Here is a 19,175-nt window from a genome sequence, read left to right on the forward strand (position 1 = left end):
TCTCTCCATTAGCACTTGAACAGAGAAAAGAGGGTGAATAGAGCACCATGGGCAAGGGAGGAATGCAGAGCGAGCTGTGCATTCATTGAAGAGGTACTCATCGTTTTGAACCCTGCTCGATCGTGGAACCCTGCCTTGTGATCCATCGACCTGGAGTACTCAATGCTGCCTCCGGACCGCACGGAACACCACTCAAACCCAACTTGACCCTGACTCACCTCACTAAACCAATTCGACCCAAAAGCATTGCATCTCGAAGACTGGTTAGATCCAGTTGAATCACCTGAGAACCGGAATCAGGTACTATTATGAGCCCTTGCTCAATTGTTAGGGCCTTAGGGATTGGTTAAGGACCTTGTGAACCCTTTTCTTCAATAAACATATCCTTGGAGAGACATTGCCTTTTTCCACCATGCTAAAGCAACCAGAGAGCTTACATGCATTTGTTGTAAATGTTCTGTCATCTTTTGCAGGGGTGGGTTTTTATAGCATTTAATAGTTGCATAATTCACTTGATTAATTAAAGTACATATCTTTTGGATATTATTTCGTTTTGGAACTGTTGTACCACTGTTTGGGTTGCATCAATCTCACGTTCCACCCCTTCTAAAAGTGGAGCCTCCCCTCTGCCCATATTACCACAAAAAGCGAAAGAAGTACATCTTCTGGCTGTGGCCGTTTTTCCTTTATTTTTCACACCTAGTTTACTCCATATCACCCAATACCCACACTTCTTTGCTTGGCGCATTCATACTAAAGTCATACTTTAACTTGTGCTATATTAAAACATGTTTAGCATTCGTTTTACATATACCTGCACAGGCTATGCCGTCATGTGGTTTGGACCAGTGCCACTATACATAGCTCCCACGGTCACGGCATCACAGTGATGCTTTTAAAATTAAATCAATTTTTACACGAAATACGAGTCTCCCGTAGGAGGGGTGTTATGTATGAGTTCAAAAGTAGTCATTTTCTTTTACTAACAAGTTATTAAGAAGGGAAACTCGATTTTCCGTGTAAAAATGAATTTCATTTTAAAAGCATCACTGGGATGCCTTTCAGAAGCGTGGGATTCCCCGCGAGAGGCAGAGCTTGGCTCTTTAAGGGGCGGGGAAGAAGCCAGTGTAACTTCAGCCCTCGCCGAGTAGCGGGAACTTGGGCCCGGGCCGGGACACTACACGCCCTCCCGGCCAAGAAATAACATCGAGACCGGTCGTAGAGGAAGATGCGCGCCGCCCTCGCCAGTGGGACCCCGCGATACCCAGCAGGGTGGGAGACCGCCAGCCACTGAGGCCACGGAGCTCACTGGGGAAGATGCGGGGCTCCTTCGAGGCACTGTCCATCTTGGTGGTGGTCGGCGAGAGAGCTGCGCGTGAGTATGCCCGGGTACTACTTTTCGTGTGGTTATATAGTAGCGAGCCTTCCCAAAAGGGCAAACGACCCCGCCACGCGCGCGCTCCCACACGCTGCATCTTCACCAGCGTGGCAGTTGGCGCTCATTGAATTGAAGGCGATGCGCTGGTTGTGACGTAAAAAGGCGCCGCTTTATTACGTCACAAGCCAACGTTACCTCGTAGCGGCGTCGGATTAATTACCTCAGAAACTTCATACTTAGGCCACTCCATCGACTGTTGACAAAGCTGTAGCGAGGCGAGAGCTTGTTGCCCGAGGGAGAGGGCGGTTGACCGATGAAAACACGTGTATCGATTTACGACAGCAACCATAATTCTCTACACTAGCTATGCATGCAGGGAAATGTATAGTTTTGGGCCGGGTTGGGTGTGCCGCCTTTGGGGGATTGGGCGCGATTTTTGAAGCGTTCCTGGCTGGGTCTGTCTGCTGAACATTAGCTCTTTGTTTACAGGGTAGCTCCTCCCACTCCTCGCCCATTCACTCATCGGGGATGATGCTTGTCAACCTCTCCCATTAACGCCCATTGTCCATACCTTGCAAGTCCGCCAAACAAACATTGTGAACAATTGCAACTGTTCAAAAATGACAAAACACACCCTGGATGGCACATCTCAAGATGCTCTGCTGCAAATGATAAAGGCAAGCGGGAAACGTACTTTTACGGCAGTATTCGAAATTGGCAGGAGACCTTCAGCTCTTGCTTTTAGCCTGGCAAAGCCTGGTTAGCGTGACACCCGCAGATACCAGGAGCTAAGTATCCACAGGACATCTGGTACTATACAAATATACCTATGAGACATTAAGTCATGCATACATCGCAAGCCACTATTGCAATGGATGCAGTTCAAGTGCAATACCATATAAGCCAGTCAGGCGTATGTTTTTTCCTTGCACAAAAAGCAGAGGAACGTTTTTTTCTTACATTCATCTCAAGTAGCTTATTGACTTGCACACTGTATGGGGGGGGAAACACAATTAATTTGGAATTATTCTTTGTCCCAGTATCAATACAACATTTACGGAAACTTCACTTTTCGATAGTCCAGACATAGCTCTCAACCATTTGTCTCGCAATGGCGGGTGAAATCACCCGATTTTGTTTTTGGCGGGCGAGACGCCCATTGGAATGAATGGGCGTGCAGGAGGCTTGGCGGGTGAGTCAGCCCTTTGCAAGGCGGGTGACACCCGCCAAAAGCGGGTGAGTTGAGAGTTATGTCCAGATTACTATGATAGGAAATACGAATTGAATTCTCAGTGAATGGTATAATACGTTAAACTTGAGATCAACCGTATTGGATTTTTTCATCATTCCAATTGCTTTCTGGGATGGTCATCCCAAAGACAGTTTTTAAGACTTGGCGAGGCTGGCTCATTTAGCAAGCTCACAACAAAGACAATTGTACAGTTGTTGGTTGATAAAAATAAACATTAATTAGAAGGATCGTGTGAAGAGGCAGAAAGTGCACCAATTTCAAAAACAAACATTACTGGACATTACCCACAGGTTCACGTAGCCGTGCAGGTCTGACTTGACCACTTTAGGGAAATAAATACGTAGACTGACTTAGTACCGAATTGAGAGGGGGGTGGAAATGGGGAAAGGAATGCCATCATAAAGGAGGCCTGGACTGTTAAGAACGGACCCACTAGTCCAGGTCTTCTAGGTGCTGCAGACTGGTCCTTGATTCCCATTAACTGGGCCCCAGGCTCACAAAGCAAGGCGGGCAGTTTCCTACAAACTCCTTTCCTAGCACACTGCAAGGGATATGTTGGGGATTAAAGTATGCAAAGGTGACATTTGCCATCCAGTCCGCGATGGCACCTGGTACAGCTTCTAACAAGTCCAGATTGCCCATCAGTCCCAGCCATAACTCTGCCTCCAAGAAATGGAGAGATAACGTAAGCCATTAGCTATGAGCCTTAAGATTCCTTGTAGAATCACATCACTCTGCCTAAATGAACTTTTGTTTTGCTGGGCACACCAGAGATATGGACCGATTGCCTCTTTGTCTGTTGACTTTTGTTTTTGGTATCCATATATTTTGCCTGGTCTGTACCACTGCTGTCCTCTCCACGTTTTTGAGGCACCGAAACATTCCCATAGCCATAATTGTGGAGCAACATGTAAATCTTCCAAGAACAAGAGGAAACCACACATAACAAAAACACCAACACAAATATGCATGCAGTGCTCATACAGCTACTGGGAACTTGCAGAACACCCCCATCTCCCTGCCCCAGTGGGAGGATGGCCCTGTAACAAAAAAACAATTGATCCCATAAATTAAAGTGTGATTCCTGATGGCTCATCAAATGTGAGTAGGTGCAAACAAACGGTAGACTCTTCCTATGTCCCATTACCTGTCAGAGTCTCTCTATCTTTCTACCTCTTTTTATATGGCATACCAAAATGACTTACTGTTTCCATCTCCAATCGCAAGCAGTTCAGTAAAAGAACACAAGGTGGGAAGGCTCAATCACTCATTATCTCCTGGGTGGTTGTTTGTGTCTCGGGTCAGAATTATTTATGTTTGTGGCTTCCTTCTTTGTGATGCAACAGTCACAAGAGTCTCTCTGGAGGGCAGGAGAAGCTGCCTGTTCTGCAAATCCAACCACAGAGGTAATATAGATGATCCCGAGGCCACTCGCACTATCATTCGGGCCATGTACACTGCCCACAAACTCTCATTACAATGAGGGACATGAACGCTACAATAATCCGTCACAACACACAAGCCTGCACCACAAATGCAAGACAATATGCGCGCACGGATTGAAGCATACCAATCTGTATGAGTACCAGGGAGAGCCAGGGATGCACATGTGCCCCAGTAAACCATGGTGGAATTTGATGGTCTCCATGAAATGGCAACTTGGTTCCAAGATGGGAGTTCCCACTTTAAAATCTCCAGCCTGGCAATATGTGATCCAAACATAAGTAGGTACACATGGGCCAGGGAAGGTCCAACAGCCACCAACCAATCCTGGGTTGATCCCACCAACCGGGTGTATGTGTCCCTGATAAGACCCTCAAGCCGTCCACCTGACTCATTACCTTCGGGTATATCAACCTTGGCTTCGGAGACCCTTCTGACTTGATGCCTCCACACTAACTAAATCCACTTCAGCCCTAGGCTGCATACAACGACCCCTCCTACCATCACTCACACAAGGGCGCGTTCTAGACTGGGCTCTAGATAACAGATGTAACCTATCCTTGCTGTCCAACATCCCATGCCCTTGGTCAGACTATCACATTGGGAGGATAGCTCAGGGGCAACATGTTTGTCTTGGAAGCAAGACGGCGCGGAGCAACACAGGTTCGATTTCCCCGGGTCCACGTTTAGAAACCATTGGGTATTAGGCACATTATAAATAACCCATTACAATTCACCATCCCTATTCCAAGCAACAAGCACAACCCTGACATAACTGCTAACCACGCTGCCCGCCCCACCCACTGGACTCGTATTACCTGGAGCCTCTCCAGTTCTCTGATCCTCCCATTGTTCAGCCACAGCTTGCCTAGTACGCAGATACTGCATGTCAACCACTACAATGCCATCCTAATCAATGCTATGGACTCTCTGGCACCCCTCAAAGCCTCAAAAATTATACCATCTGCACACCATAATTCCTGGTCCACTGCCGATCTCTGTGCCCTTTGCACTCTGAAAAGAGTAGCCGTAGCTGTCTGGCTGAAAATTCCCTCTACAACTACCAGCTGCTTTCACCGAGGCCGCAAATAAATACAAACGAAGTATCCAAGCAGCCAGCCTAAATAAAAGAATGACTGAAGCTGCCTCTAGCACTCTGGAACTATTCCTTATCTTGAGAGAACTAGAAACGCCTATCCTCCCACCCGCACTAGTAACTAAAGACACACCTTGGTGTGACAGTGTTCAAAACAGGCTCGCAGGCAAAATCAACCTACTCCAAAACAAAATCAACACCCTCCTTCATCTGCACTCTTTCCCTCAGCTAGAACTGTGTGATGTGAACCCACATTGTAAACGTTGATTGACATGGGGAAAGCGTGACCCTGAGCTTTTCCAACAGGAAATGGTGGTGTCTAACCAAGAACTCATCCTGTCAATTCTTTGTGACACGCATCCATGGCAGGTTGTAAACATGTTTCAGGTTCAGATGGTGTCTTTGACGGATTAATTGCAAAGGGAATTCACACGTAGCCTTAGGCAAAGGGAGGTGCCAAGTTGGTTTAACGAGGCTTGCAGGAGTGCAAAAAGTAACCTACTTAGGGTTTTGAAGGAGCAAGACAGACTTGGGGGAGATGTGATTAACGCAAGAGTTGACTATGAACTGGCAGTAAGGTCGAGGAAGGAGTTCTTGGAGAACCAAGCATGCGAAGATCTTTTTAATGCTGTGTCCTCCAGGGACTCAAATATGTTCTGGGAGTTTGTCATACATATGGAGATCCTCTGTCACAGTTTTAAAAATACTATTAAAGGGTAAACACTGAGTCCATCTGTTAAGAATTCAAACATGGATTAGTAAAAGTATTATCGAACATCTAGCACTTTGACTTGACCATTCACCGTGGCACTCAGTAGTGAGCTATATTAATTTACAACCATCCGCCTCCACCGCGGCCCCCCAACTCCTGTGATGCTCAAATTGATGTGAGCATGGCAGCACTGTGCAGCACTGCATGAGCTCCTCTGCCCACCCCAACCCTCCAGTTTTAGCCACAAGCTTAAATTGGGAGCCAAAGGCTGGTGACGATGGCCAGGTGGGGGCAGACGGGGAAACCAGGCCATGGGGCAATGCATGCCATGGGGGCAAGGCGAGACCTGTGAGGGACTTCCGTTCCATCAACAGTAAATCAGGAAAAGCCTGTTTAACCAATCCCAGTGGTGGCTTTCACATTCTTGGTCCTCTATTGGCTGAGCATACACACACACACACACACACACACACACTGTGAATCATTCGACATCCGTCATGTAGAGCACACATTGTGCGAATAGAGGGCCAGCAATCGGTGGCATCACTAAAAATCCATATTCGGGGAGGCAAACCGGGGGGCACAAATACTACAAAGTAGGGTGGGGATGGTACATCAAAGAAGGATCAACAGGCCAAACACGTATACGTCTGCTTTACCAAGCTGGTTAAAAACATGATATTAAGCATGTTCAGAGTAGATTTAATGCAGCACTTGACAAGAGACTGCATTCTTTGGACTCAAGCAGACATCACTCCCAGCGCACCTTCAAATACTGTGTAGTTATAGGTGGTATTTGGCAGTAGAGGCACCCATTCCAGCTCAGCTTTAAATAATAGCCAGTCAAAAAGAGTCAGTTTAACAGAAGAGATATCGCTCGTACCTCAGTTACAAATGAAAGTCAGGGACAGTCTGTTTTAACGAATGGAAATATCGCATACGGGTGCCAAGTACAGGAGGGCGGGGAGGCAGCTGCTCCTTTGGCTCTTTAGCAATGGTCCAAGGAATCTCACTTTCTGGCTGTTCCTCCCAATGGCGGCTGGTATATTTTTAAACTGTAGGTGTTTAAATATTTCCTCTAACTATGGCAATGTGATGGAGCGTAGCGAGGGAGCCCGAACCAATCAAGAGGTGTTAGGGGCTTTATATTCCGACCCCCTGAAAACATTTTTAAAACCCAAGCATACTCACAGACCTACACATATATAAATTAACATACCTTGTGCCCCGTTCCTGATGTTTCCACCCAGCACTCCAGCACCCGTGAAACACAAACAGGAAAAAAAGAGCGCTAAAGAGCCGGAGCGCTGATGACTAAGTGCCCCGCTCCATTTGTATGTGCGAAGAGGTACAGAAGCGTATCCTCGCACATATAAACATGCAGTTCCTCAGCCAGCATCCCCAATGTGCCATCCAGCGTTGGGGAAGCAAAACACCCCACAGCTTTGGTTCATTGGATATGCGAGGCTGAGAAACAGAACTGTCAAACGATTACAGTGTTTCCTTTTGACAGTTCAAGCCAGCCAAGGAGCACTCCCTCAGCCACATAAACCAGCTAAGTGAATGCTCACTGTTTACACAGGGCTGGCTCCTCCATTATGGGTGAGTGTGCCTGTGGGCCATCGCAACCTTGTCTATTATGGAGAAGCCACCACTGGTACACCATCAATGAATGTCTGCACAGGGTCAGTGTGGCTGGAGATGAAATACAGTTGACTTTGAATTCATGTACACAAACTTCACTGTTGGTAATACAGTGATTTTGAACATATTAAGTGACCCATGGAAATGCCCTACGATAAAAGGCTACCAGGGTAGCTCAACAGGTTGAGTGAAAGTTGCTAAGATGTTATGTATTTAAAACTGGCTGCACATCTTAAGACTTTTTGCAATTCTTTATTAAAAATCAGCGCTATAAAATGTGTTTGGGCAGGGGATGGGTTGGACTGGTAGCTTGCTTATATTCAGGGCGAGGGTGGGGGAATTTCTACCCCCATAATGAAAATCAAAAATTGGTACACATGAAACCACAGCTTAATTTCCTACTGCTGTCAGCGTAATAGAAACATTTATTTGTGATTAAGCAGTTTGACAAACAGCTTTAGAAATACAACCTGTGAAAGAGCACAAAGGAAGGGACACAAAAAAAAATCACAGGGTATTTGTGTGGCAATCCGACAAAAAACTAAACATGCTTCATAGAAAACTAGAGAATGTAAGTTTAAGAAGCATGTTTCAGTTTGGAAATGTCTTTTGTTTTTTTTTTCTAGATAAGTGTAAGCGGTGCATTTAGAAAACAATAGTGTGCCCACCTAGTAGATGACCTGCGTTTAACAGTGATGGGCCCCCCCACCTCAGTGATATTCATGGCCCATTGATTCCCATGGTGTCCCTTTCAGGCCAGAAGAAAGAACACAGGCTAAGCAAATAGTGCATACATACGCGCAGTGCTCCTGTTAAGAGTTATTTGCCGGGGGTGGGGGATGGGGGAGGATTGGCAAGCCATCCATCAGGGGGGACAAAGGAGCGAAGGGGGGCAATTCCCCCCCCTCTATGGACGCCTATGCAGGGAATGTTCTCGGGCTAAAAAGACTTTCATAATGAATTGCGGCTTACTTTGTTTTCCGTTACTTGAAGTGGGCCTCATTTAATTAGGAAAGTCCTTCCCACAGGGGGCCGCAAAGCACAATATCGTGGGCCATTTATGGCCATGGGCCATATGTTGTGCACCCCAGATCTAAGTGGTCATGTCAATCCTTCCAAAGCTGAGCGCATCATTTTTCCATGTATCTTGCTTTCATGATCGTTCTTCATCTATTTCTTTCTATCCTGACACACTCTGCCTCTTGCATCATCTGCTTGTAATCCGATCGTCATTTTTTAATCCACATTTTTATAGTTGCATCCCCTCTCTTTCCCACTCTTGTTTTCGTGTCTGTGATTTCCCCGCAGGCCGCTTTCAACAAAGCCCAGTCCCGACACTGCAGGGAAATCACATCCCCTTGATAAGGCCTATTCCCCGCTGCTTCTAATGTGGGGGACGCCCCCACAAACTGACACTTGTTCAGCGGAGAACACCCCACCACCCACAGACCTACAACCAGCCCTGTTGTTCAGTAATTCTAATACATTTATAATCACGCACACCTACATACATAACTACATTTTCCCCCCCTTGCCACTCTGGCCGGCGTGGCCAAGACACTTCCTGCTCCTTTACCACATGCTCAGTTACTGCACGTGTGGTTTTCCCCTGGCTGGCCGCTGTTCGGTGAAAGCGGCCTTTCGACGAAAATTAATTTGAAACGGGGCAGTTCCTTGCTTTGAACGTACAATATTCAGGCCTTGCTAAATCTACTCAACCATTTCAGGACGAGTTTATCTCGAACTGTCAGCGGAAGCTGCTTAACCCTACAGGCCCATGTGGGCATGTCACACTCAACTCAACTAAGTTTACAGCTGAACCTGAAACCCCCCACCCCACCCGTTCGGGGAAAGGGGAGTGGATAAAATAAAAAACGTTCAGACTCTCGGCTTCTACTCTGAAGGAGATCTGAGATACCTCTGTTAAGTTCCCGGTGGTTGTTCAAAGTGCTTGCAAAACTACTTAATGAAAATGGGTTCCAACATTGTAACTTGACTCCTCTTTTCTTGCACTGTTTACTGAAGAGCAACTAACTGGGCCCAAAAGATTACTTCAACAAATATTTTACAAGGATTTCACTCTATAAAGTGTTCACAGTACTTTTGGCTTTGGCAGTTCTTTTGCGACAGCTGCCAAAGTCTCTTTCGATTTTAACAAAGGCTTGCAAACATCTGAGCGCATCTGATACTATGTAAGCGTTTTCCATCGTTCAATCGAATGCAAGCTCAATTAAACCAGACGTCTCCTTTTTGCCGGGAAAAACTGAGCTACGCTGTGCTCTAGGTCCCTTCCTCTACACCGCTCTCTCAAAAGAGAAACCAAATACTCTGACGCATATTAGCGTCACAACAAAAGACTTCAAATACAAGGCTAACTTAAATTCTAAATGTTTTTCGATAAACGCTGCCCCTTTTTATCACCAAATCTCCTCCTGCCTGAATTTTAGTTTAGCTTTTCATGAAAGCAAATGGGAAAGACAATAAAAAAGTATCTTCTCCTGACGCCACTGCTTCCCAACTTCTTAATGTGCTCCAGCTTGCTTCAAACTGACTTTCTGCCACTAGAGGTACATCATCCAAGAGTTATATGATGAATGCAAACCGTACTTCACTGCAGGACCGTTTACAATGAAAGGAAGTTTAGACTGTTGTATTTCTGATCTTTGTCCCTTGCCCTGGGTCAATTCCTTGACCCTGAATTCCACAAGTTACGGGCAACCAGAAACACTTGGAAAGTAAAGAGTATAAAAAACATTCAAGACTCCTGCCACTGCCCGTTATGCCACACGCCACAGTCCACTAAGTATCATTCCCATTATGGCACCTGATAGACCATGCCCATAGTCGAGTCGTTTTTATGAAGGTCTCGTACCATTTGTTGGGTACTTGACCTTGCTCGTGAGTGCGATACAATTCTGGGATGTTTAAAACTTTTATTTGACATTTGTTGGCCATAAAAGTCAAATAAAAGTTTCACTGTGTGTGGCTTGCCTCTGAGTAACAGTAATGCTTACAAAATGAATTTAGCTTATAGTGACATGTACTATATTACAGAAAGCTCTTGTAACATTTTTGTCATATATGGAGCCCGCCATATATGACAAAAATGTTACAAGAGCTTTCTGTAATATAGTACATGTCACTATAAGCTAAATGCTTGCATTTCTCGAACAGGAAAACTAAGTTATGTGACCTGCAGATCTGGTGGGATTTTAAAGAATTTTCAATGCTGGATATTCAATCCCTTAATTATTTATTTTTTTAATTTGATTTTTACTCATTAAACGAACTGAGTTTTATCAAAACTTCAAACCTTCTTTTCGTGCATGTGGAAAAGTCTTCACGCAAATCCACCATCCTATCGTGTTTGTGTTTAGCGTTGATGAACGCTCCGAGGATTTGCGACTTTGACCCATTCACCGGAGTGGCTAGACTCTTGTCTGTAGGTTTTCCGTGGCTACTCGCTGATTAGCTTTTTTCATTGCTGATTCTATTAGCTTCGCCATAGCCACAGTCCAACTCGTTTTTTCGCCTGAGATCAATCTGTTCCACAGATCATCAGGCTCTAAAAAGTCTAAGATAAGCCTTTCTATTTTCCATGGTTTTCGGACAGTCTATCACTAGATGTTTTAGTGTTTCTGTCGCTTCCTCCTTTTCACACAGGCGACATGACTTGTCAGTCTTTGTTCCTCGGATGGCTATAATCTCCCGTGTTGGTAACAAATTTAATCTGGCTTTCAAAAACAGATTTCTCTGTTTTTTGTCTGGGAATTTTAGGCAGTAGTTTTGTGGTTTTTTCAGCTTGTTGAAAGTCGGTGGTAAGTGGGTTAGGAGTTTGTTTCCTGCGGTTTTTTCAACTCTGATGATCCAGTCCCACTCTTCCATTTTTCGTTTAATTCCATCTGGATTTTCCTTTAGGTCTTTTTCTGAACAGGCTATTTTGGTTAGATCGTCTTTTCTGGCCTTTGTCCATTTATTTAGGGCTACGCACTTTCCTGCTTCGATTTCTTCCCTAAAAATATCATAAGTGCCTAGGGTGTCAGACATGATTATTTTCCTATCCAGTCTCATAGCGCTTTGATCCACCATAGACGCTAGGGACACCAGGCCCAATTCTCTCCTAATGGCAGCCATAGATGTCGATTTAGGTAGACCTAACACGGATTTCCATACGTAGCCCTCCAGTTTTGTCCAAAGCTGACGCGGGATATTCAGTGAGGCCTCTGTTCCATACACGAGCGATGGAACTTCCTTTGTTTTATAAAAGGTTATCGCCGGAGTTAGTTCTCTATAACAAAAATGTTTGATTTATTTATCTCAAGGTTATTTTCACTGACGTACTTTGCCAAGTTGGATAGTTTCCGCTGAAGCCCCACTATGGTCTGATCGATCAGGATCACGTCGTCGGCGTAGAGAAGGCGTGGAAAATGTTTTCCCAATTTTAGGGGGAAATGCTCTTATTTTACTTTCCGACTGCTGATAACCTCCCAGAAACGAGATAAATAAGGCCGGTGCCAATGGACAGCCCTGCTTGACGCCTCCGTTTACCTCGTCTCATTGGATAGAATGCCCTGTTGGTTTAGTTTAACTTTGGTTTTTGTCTGGGAGTGGAGAGCTTTTATTGGGTCCATCACCTCTTCTGGGCATTGCCAACTTTGTAGTTTTGACCATAGCTTGTTCAGGTCTATCCTGTCAAAAGCTTTCGATGGGTCCACAAAGGCCAAAAAGACCTTGGGCGCCCCTTCCTTTACTTTGGCTTTCAACATGTTTAAAAGCAAGATGTTAATCACTGTGCTACCATTTTTTTTGAAGCCCGTTTGGAGGAAGTCTTTCGAAGGTCCGTTTTTTTTTTCCCAGATTCGAAAGTGTTCAAGCAGATGTATTGCGTAGATCTTCCCTATTATGTCAAGTAAGGCAATGTGCCTATAGCTTTCGGGCTCCCTTCAAGGTCGCTTCTTATAGATCGGCATTTAGACCGCATTCAGCCAAGTTTCCGGGATCATTTTTTTCTGCCACATTCCGCAAAGATCTTGCTGATCACTTCCGACCATTCCTTCCGGAAAAGTGAAGGTCCATGTTTGTTAAGCCATTATTTTTTTCTTTCTTTTTTTTCCGCCATTAAACCTTATAAATAGGTTGGGATTTTTGTTCGTCTCACCTTTTTGGACTTCCTGCTTAAACTCTTTTTAATTCTTCTATTCCCCTCATCTGTCTGCATTTCCCGTACTATCATATTATCACTGCGTTTCAATGACTTACTTTTTCGGTATAGCTAGAGTTTAATTTCTTATGCATTTATTATTATTTATTTATTTTTTTGTATTTTTTTTTTAACTGATATAAACAGTGGGGGGTTCTTCTGTCAGATTGGGCACATGCAACTCGATCCTTGCAGTTATAATCCTTGGTGTGGGCTGCCTGCAGGGTATGGTCACGGGTGATGGAGGGGGGTCCTTTGTCGTGTGGGCTGCCTGCGGTGTGTGTTCTCGGCTGATGGCAGCACGTGCAGCCCTTTCCAAATGATTTGGCTGGCACGAGTGGGGTACGCGATTTCGCAGGGGTACGCGTGAACCTTTACACGTGATTTGGCTGGCACGAGCGGGGTTTGGGCGGTCCTTTCCACGCGATTTGGCTGGCGCGAGCGGGGTATGTGCGGCCCTTTCCACGTGATTTCGCTGGTGCTGGCGGGGTACGTGATTTCGCGGGGGTGCAGATGGGCACACGCAGGTTTTTGCACGCGATTTGGCTGGCGCGAGCGGGTTACACGATTTAACGGGGTACGCGTGGCCCTTTCCACACGATTTTGGTCGGCATGAGCAGGGTACGCGTTACGTGCAGCCCTTTCCACGCATTTTGGCTGGTGCGAGCAGGGTACGTGCAAACCTTTACACGCGATTTGGCTGGTGCGAGCGGGGTATGCTCTGAATTTTTTGCGTGATTACGATGGAGGGGGGGGGCTGTATGCTGGGCCACGGATGGCACGCAGCCTTGTGTCATATTGCCCATTTTTACTGGCTTTTTCCTGTGCACGGGGCGGTGTTGGGGGCGTTACTGGCGCTGCTTGCTGTTCATTGCGCCACGGCTACTGATGCGTCGGGAAATACATGAATACGTGTGCCGCGCAATTGCTGGGCGCACGCTCCTTCTCGGTGTGCTGTACTTTTCTGCGCTGGATTCTATGAATCGGGTCCTGTGTTTTGTGTGTTTATTGCTTTTCTGAATTGCGTTGATTGATTTTAGTTATGAAAAAGAAATAGCTGGACAACTATTTTGTATGCAGACAAATATGGAATATATTCCATTTTGTGTAACCCTAATCACTTGATTCCCTTATTGGCTTGTTGCCAAACATGTATTTAAAAAGGGTTCTCCTTCCGCAGGTAATGGTATATAATCGGTAAAAAAAGTAACTCTTGATTTGCGTTAGTAATTTCTCCTATTCGGTCCTCATACTCGCTGTTAATTACATGACTTCTTTTCTGGGTGTCTAGTTAATCAATATTGGCATTTGATTTTTGTTTCTTTTCTAGAGGTCAGTACGGTGATTCACTATTTCCTCACAAGCCAACATCACTGGGCCTGGTGGACCTTCTCTTTGCTGTTGCCAGCCTGTTTGGTACAGGTCCTGAGTTTCAAATGGTTCCGGGTAGACGGGCATAAAGAATGCTGCTCCCTCACCACCATTCATGTCCTGCAGCTGGGGATGATGAAGCGGTAAGCTGCATTTCAAAAAATCTTTTTATGGCAACACCAATAAACCTAATCCGTTAAAGCACTGACTCCCCATTAACATTGCGCATTTCCCTTTTTGATTTTCATGCCCCTTTAAGAAACCCCTTTCCCACTGCCCTCACCATGCACAACAGTCACAGACCTCCTATTACGCCTGTCGATAGCCAGCGCTTTAGGATGTGGGTTAGAATTGTCATGCCCATTTGTCTAAATATCCCACTTCCACTTCAGTCACCAGTGCACCCTTCCTACGGACAGCACCCATACCTCAGGGAAACAAACCCAAGTACGTTGAGCAGGTGAGCACATGAGAACCCTCTATTAATCCGCAGGGAATTCTTTGTTCTCTCTAAGAAATAATTGATGCACGTTTGAACATGACCATCATATATGCATGGCATTGCCTTTGTCTCTGCACATTTCTCCAGCTTCTATGGGATGCAACGGAGAACGTTCTTTGGATGTCTTTTTGCACCTGTTTCCAATTGTACTTGCATTTGTATTGCTACTCTCGACGCAGGGGCCCTGTGGATGCTTTTTGTATTGTTGGTTAACGTTGCTTTGTAATGACCTCTACACCCAACATCTGTTTCCAAGAGGATCTATATATTCAACGGTTTTGCAGCAGTCCAGTTTCTATTTATGTACATTTTCATAGCGCTTTCATCAAAGCGCTGTAAAAGGGGCTTTGGTAACAACATTCTATATAAGGACTCATTACAAGTTTGGCATTACAGGGAAAAATTGGCAGTAAGGGAATTGCCACCACTTTTCCTGTACCGCCATGCTACTAGGATGGCCTCCTCCCACTGTCTGCTGAAAAATCGGCGGAATTACCGCAGCAGTAATTCTGCCAAAAAAGCCCCATAGAGTCTAGTGGACTCTGAGAAAAAGGGTATTTGCTCCACCACCACTTGTAATCCGGCGGTAATTCTGCCAGACCAAGTGGAAGTAGTATTAATTCTGTTGGGCGGTATTCGGCGAGATTACTGAGGGAATACCGCGCAATTCGTAATGAGGCCCAATGTAACCAGTGAAGCAACCAACATGGAGTTACACTTCCATCTTGGTGTTAGCAAGAAGATGAGCTTTTATAGAAGAACAAAAAGATGAAAGTGTAGAAGAAAAGTGAAGAGACAAAGGGAAGGGTATTAGAAAAGCAGGCATGAGCGGAAGTGAGATTGATGATGGGGAGGGCATGTTATAGCCAAAAGAAATAAGGTAGTAGGAAGAGTACAATTAGAAGTTGTGGTGTGTATGGAGTAAGGAGGCTGACCAGGCGTTTTCATGTTGGCTATAGACTTTTATTAATATCTCAAAGAAAGTAAACCTGTCTTTTCCTATCTCTAGGGGGGCTAACCCTAATTCAACAGATAATACATAGGAGCTTGTCAGGATGTCCGTCAAAATCAAAAAATACCATCCTCTGTCCAAACCAAGTACTCTATCCCTACCACTAAGAACTTAAACCACCCAATGTTCCAGGCAATGTGCCAGATATGATTTTGAGGCGGGAGTATTTTATGCCCTATTTTTAAACTTTGAGAGTAAAACGTATGTGACATCCAGCCGACGTGTGCAAAAACTGTATAGAAATCATTACCATGTAGCAACTTTCTGCATCGTGACAGAAAAGCAGGTTCCCCCTCTCAATTCACAGATACAGCACATGGTGCAATGGGACAAACACCCTCTGACAAATGAAACAGATGAACACTAAAACTGAGTTTCCTTTACATATGAAGAAAGGGTACAACGGAAGTATATGCTTTTTAACGCTTCGCGTACACAGAGCCGGTAAGCTTGAGTAGGTACCGTACAGTCTTCACCCACACAAACAGAAAAGGTGAATTGGGGCAACCCCAATGCAAGCTTTAATTATTTAGAACAGGTGGGGATCAGTGCAAGGTGTAAAGCAAAGGTGGATGATTCTCACACAGAGAACAGATCAGGAATGTGTCTGTGTGGTAGAAGCTCCTCTCATATAAAACAGGTGTAACATAGCCTTCAGTAGTGCACACTCCACTCCTAATACAGAAAAGGTATACCATGGATCTCAGTACATCATGCTTTCCTCACATAGAAAAGGACATTGTGAGTCTCAACAATGCAAGATTAACACACTTGGAACATATATGTTGTAGGTCACAGCAGTATAAGTCCCATTTGCACAGAGAAAGAACTGCATGAGATGGAGCAGTGCAAGCACCCCCATGCTGAAGAGGTACAGTAAGGGCCTTGCTTCATCCGTGCAAGCTACACTCACATATGTAACATCATAGGCCCCAGCAGTCCAAATTACTGTCACAAAGAACATGCCCAGCATGTGCCTCACTCATACAGCAGTGGGAGAACCACCCACATAGAACAGGATCAGTCATTTCAGCAGTGCAAGATTCCCAAAGGTAGACTTAATATAACTTTGATAGTGATTAGTTAAAATATGCAGGCAGGCCAACACGAATTAGAAAAGCTTTGTATATTAGGTATTCAGTAAACCATAATTAGAAGGAATTCAGCATTAGACAAACTAATTTATTTATGTACCAATTCCCAGCTACTCTACAGCTGGTTCACTTCCTAAAACGTGTTGCAGAAAGGATGTTCAGCTAATACATGGCGATTAAGTCACACAATATGCCTTTCATTATTTCTCTAAGGTCTGGCCATTTGGTATCTTCTGTATATTTTATAAAAAAAATTCAGATACAAAAACCTAGCCAATTACATGTAAAGCAAACCTGAATTCTATTGTGTGTTTTGAGGTTTGATAGCAGATTTCTTTTTAATGTTTAATGGAAGTCCTCATTTCCTGGAGCTACTGCTATCTAATGGTATGCTAATGTTCTGATACAACATTGCAGAGAGGTAAGGACTCCATGTTGAATTCTATCCCTAATCTCATGGTCAAATTTTGGCTAGACAGAGTTAATGATTTGTTATTTATATAGTGCGTTTGGCAAAGCGCTGTACATAGAACATATTCATTATTTTTTATTTTTTTATTTTAATTGTAGGACAATTTTTACAAAATAAAACGAGGGGTAGATGGATCCAGCTTGCTCCACGCTTTTTCCAAACTTTCGAGAGTTTGGGGACAGACAGTCCTACTTTGTCAATGAGGATTCTTTGCGATGGTCCAAGTCAAGCTCTTTGAAGAATAGGGCCACGGCAGTCACCCATTGCGTCTTTGTCCTGATGTTAAAGGCGATCCATCAACTCTCTTCATCAAAAGTTTTGAAAGTTGCTAGGATTTTACTCCGATGTCTTTCTCTGGTGAATTGTATTCCTGTACAGGACAGAAGGAGGTGTCGGCTAGTTTCTATCCTGTCTTTTTCCTCACAGTATCGGCATTTATTAGAGGTAGATTGTTTTCTGGCCACCAATACTTCGTTGGTCTTTATCTGATTCAGTCTGAATCTTAGAACTAGCCTCGCTAGGAGTTTATCCGGGAATTTCTCTAGGTGACTCCGAACTGTATTCACTTTCATTGATGTTGTTGGGAAGCCCTCTGTTAATTTGTAGTTTTTAGCCACCTCGAGTGTCGTAATCCAATCTCTTTCCATTAGTCGTTTCGCCACTTTATTTGGACATATTTACATATAATTATCACGCAACCACAGTTGGTACTCCTTTATTGACCTCTGAAGGATGAAAGGCTAAGTGAGCCTTGCTGGGATTCGAACCTGTGGCCTTCAGATCATGCACAGATAGCAGCGAGCACTCAGCCAGCTGAGCTATCTTACCAGCTAACATCCTTCCGAGGTCGGTGAACCAACTATCGACTGAGGTATAATAATTACAGTGCGTAGCATCTGGACAAACCATGCATGAAGCGCTACATGAAAAAGTTAAATAGCTATCTGGATTAGCACTGCATGGACAAGTTTGCTGAGTTTCTATTTCAATTACAAATGTAACTTGCGGTTTTGTTTGTTTTTGAACAGCGCTTGCACTTGGAGAGTCAGGTTTTGGATGTTTTAATTATAGTCTTGGAAGATTTGAAAGGGACTTAACACCTGTGATTGGCGTTATGACAATCGCTCAACCTTGAGCAAGGACTATGCTGCCTCTGATCATTCATAGTAATAAACCCCATTGACTGTAAGTTAATGTTGAATGGATGTAAACTAGACCTTGCATACTCCTCATTTTGCGCACTGTTTTTATAATTGGAGTTTAAATTATAAATGTGAAAAGGATTTGCCTCTGCAAGAGTGTAAAAAGAATGCAACAGGCAACCAAAACACGACAACGCTTGAAATGAATAGGACCCATTAGAAACAAAACAGTTATTCAGCAAAGCAGTCTGGTTTCAAACAATGTATTACATTTGTGGAAAACCTTCTGCTACACAATGTATATGAACGCATCATATAGATTTATCTTAATTATAAATGCACAGGAAATCTGAAAAATACTTTTGTGCAATACTCGTTTGCTTTCACTGAAAAAAGCATATTTTTTTTATAAAGGAGAATTCTCAATTTTAAGTCAGTTTTCCATCTTATTAATTATACAACCCTAAAATGCTATGAAACTAAATATGCACAATGCTTTTGTTTGCTCCATGAACATCAAGACAAAACACAGCAGAAGCTAACCAGAAATAAACCATTTCTTGTATCACTGTGTGCAGAGGCTTTTCTCCTTGAACAAGAAAAGGGTATTGCCCCAAATGTGGTACAGCTAGTGAGGGGCTCTCAAACCTTCGCAACAAAAAATACACAAGCTATAGAGAATAAGTTTGAAGAAAGCTACTGATTTGGTTAACTTGGTATCCAACAAATGAATATCCTAACTTAAAACTACCCAGACTGTCCAAGAGAGACACAAAGCAATGCAAAATCACATCACATCACACACAACTTATTGGGAAAAATATATATGTTACCATTTTTTATTTGTTTGACAAAAG

General features: G+C 44.1%; 1 protein-coding gene across 1 annotated transcript in view; it reads left to right on the forward strand.

The window, feature by feature from the left end:
• Positions 1-1,127: 1,127 nt before the first annotated feature.
• Positions 1,128-19,175, forward strand: part of XKR5 (XK related 5) — a 235,833-nt gene continuing 217,785 nt past the window's right edge. Inside the window, exons 1-2 of the mRNA XM_069605738.1 lie at positions 1,128-1,375; positions 14,056-14,239. Coding sequence (XP_069461839.1) covers positions 1,318-1,375; positions 14,056-14,239 — 242 coding nt within the window. The 5' untranslated portion in view covers positions 1,128-1,317. The remainder of the gene's footprint in view (positions 1,376-14,055; positions 14,240-19,175) is intronic.

This window comes from Ambystoma mexicanum, chromosome 4p (assembly GCF_040938575.1).
Source record: "Ambystoma mexicanum isolate Mex_15411 chromosome 4p, UKY_AmexF1_1, whole genome shotgun sequence".
Taxonomy (NCBI): domain Eukaryota; kingdom Metazoa; phylum Chordata; class Amphibia; order Caudata; family Ambystomatidae; genus Ambystoma; species Ambystoma mexicanum.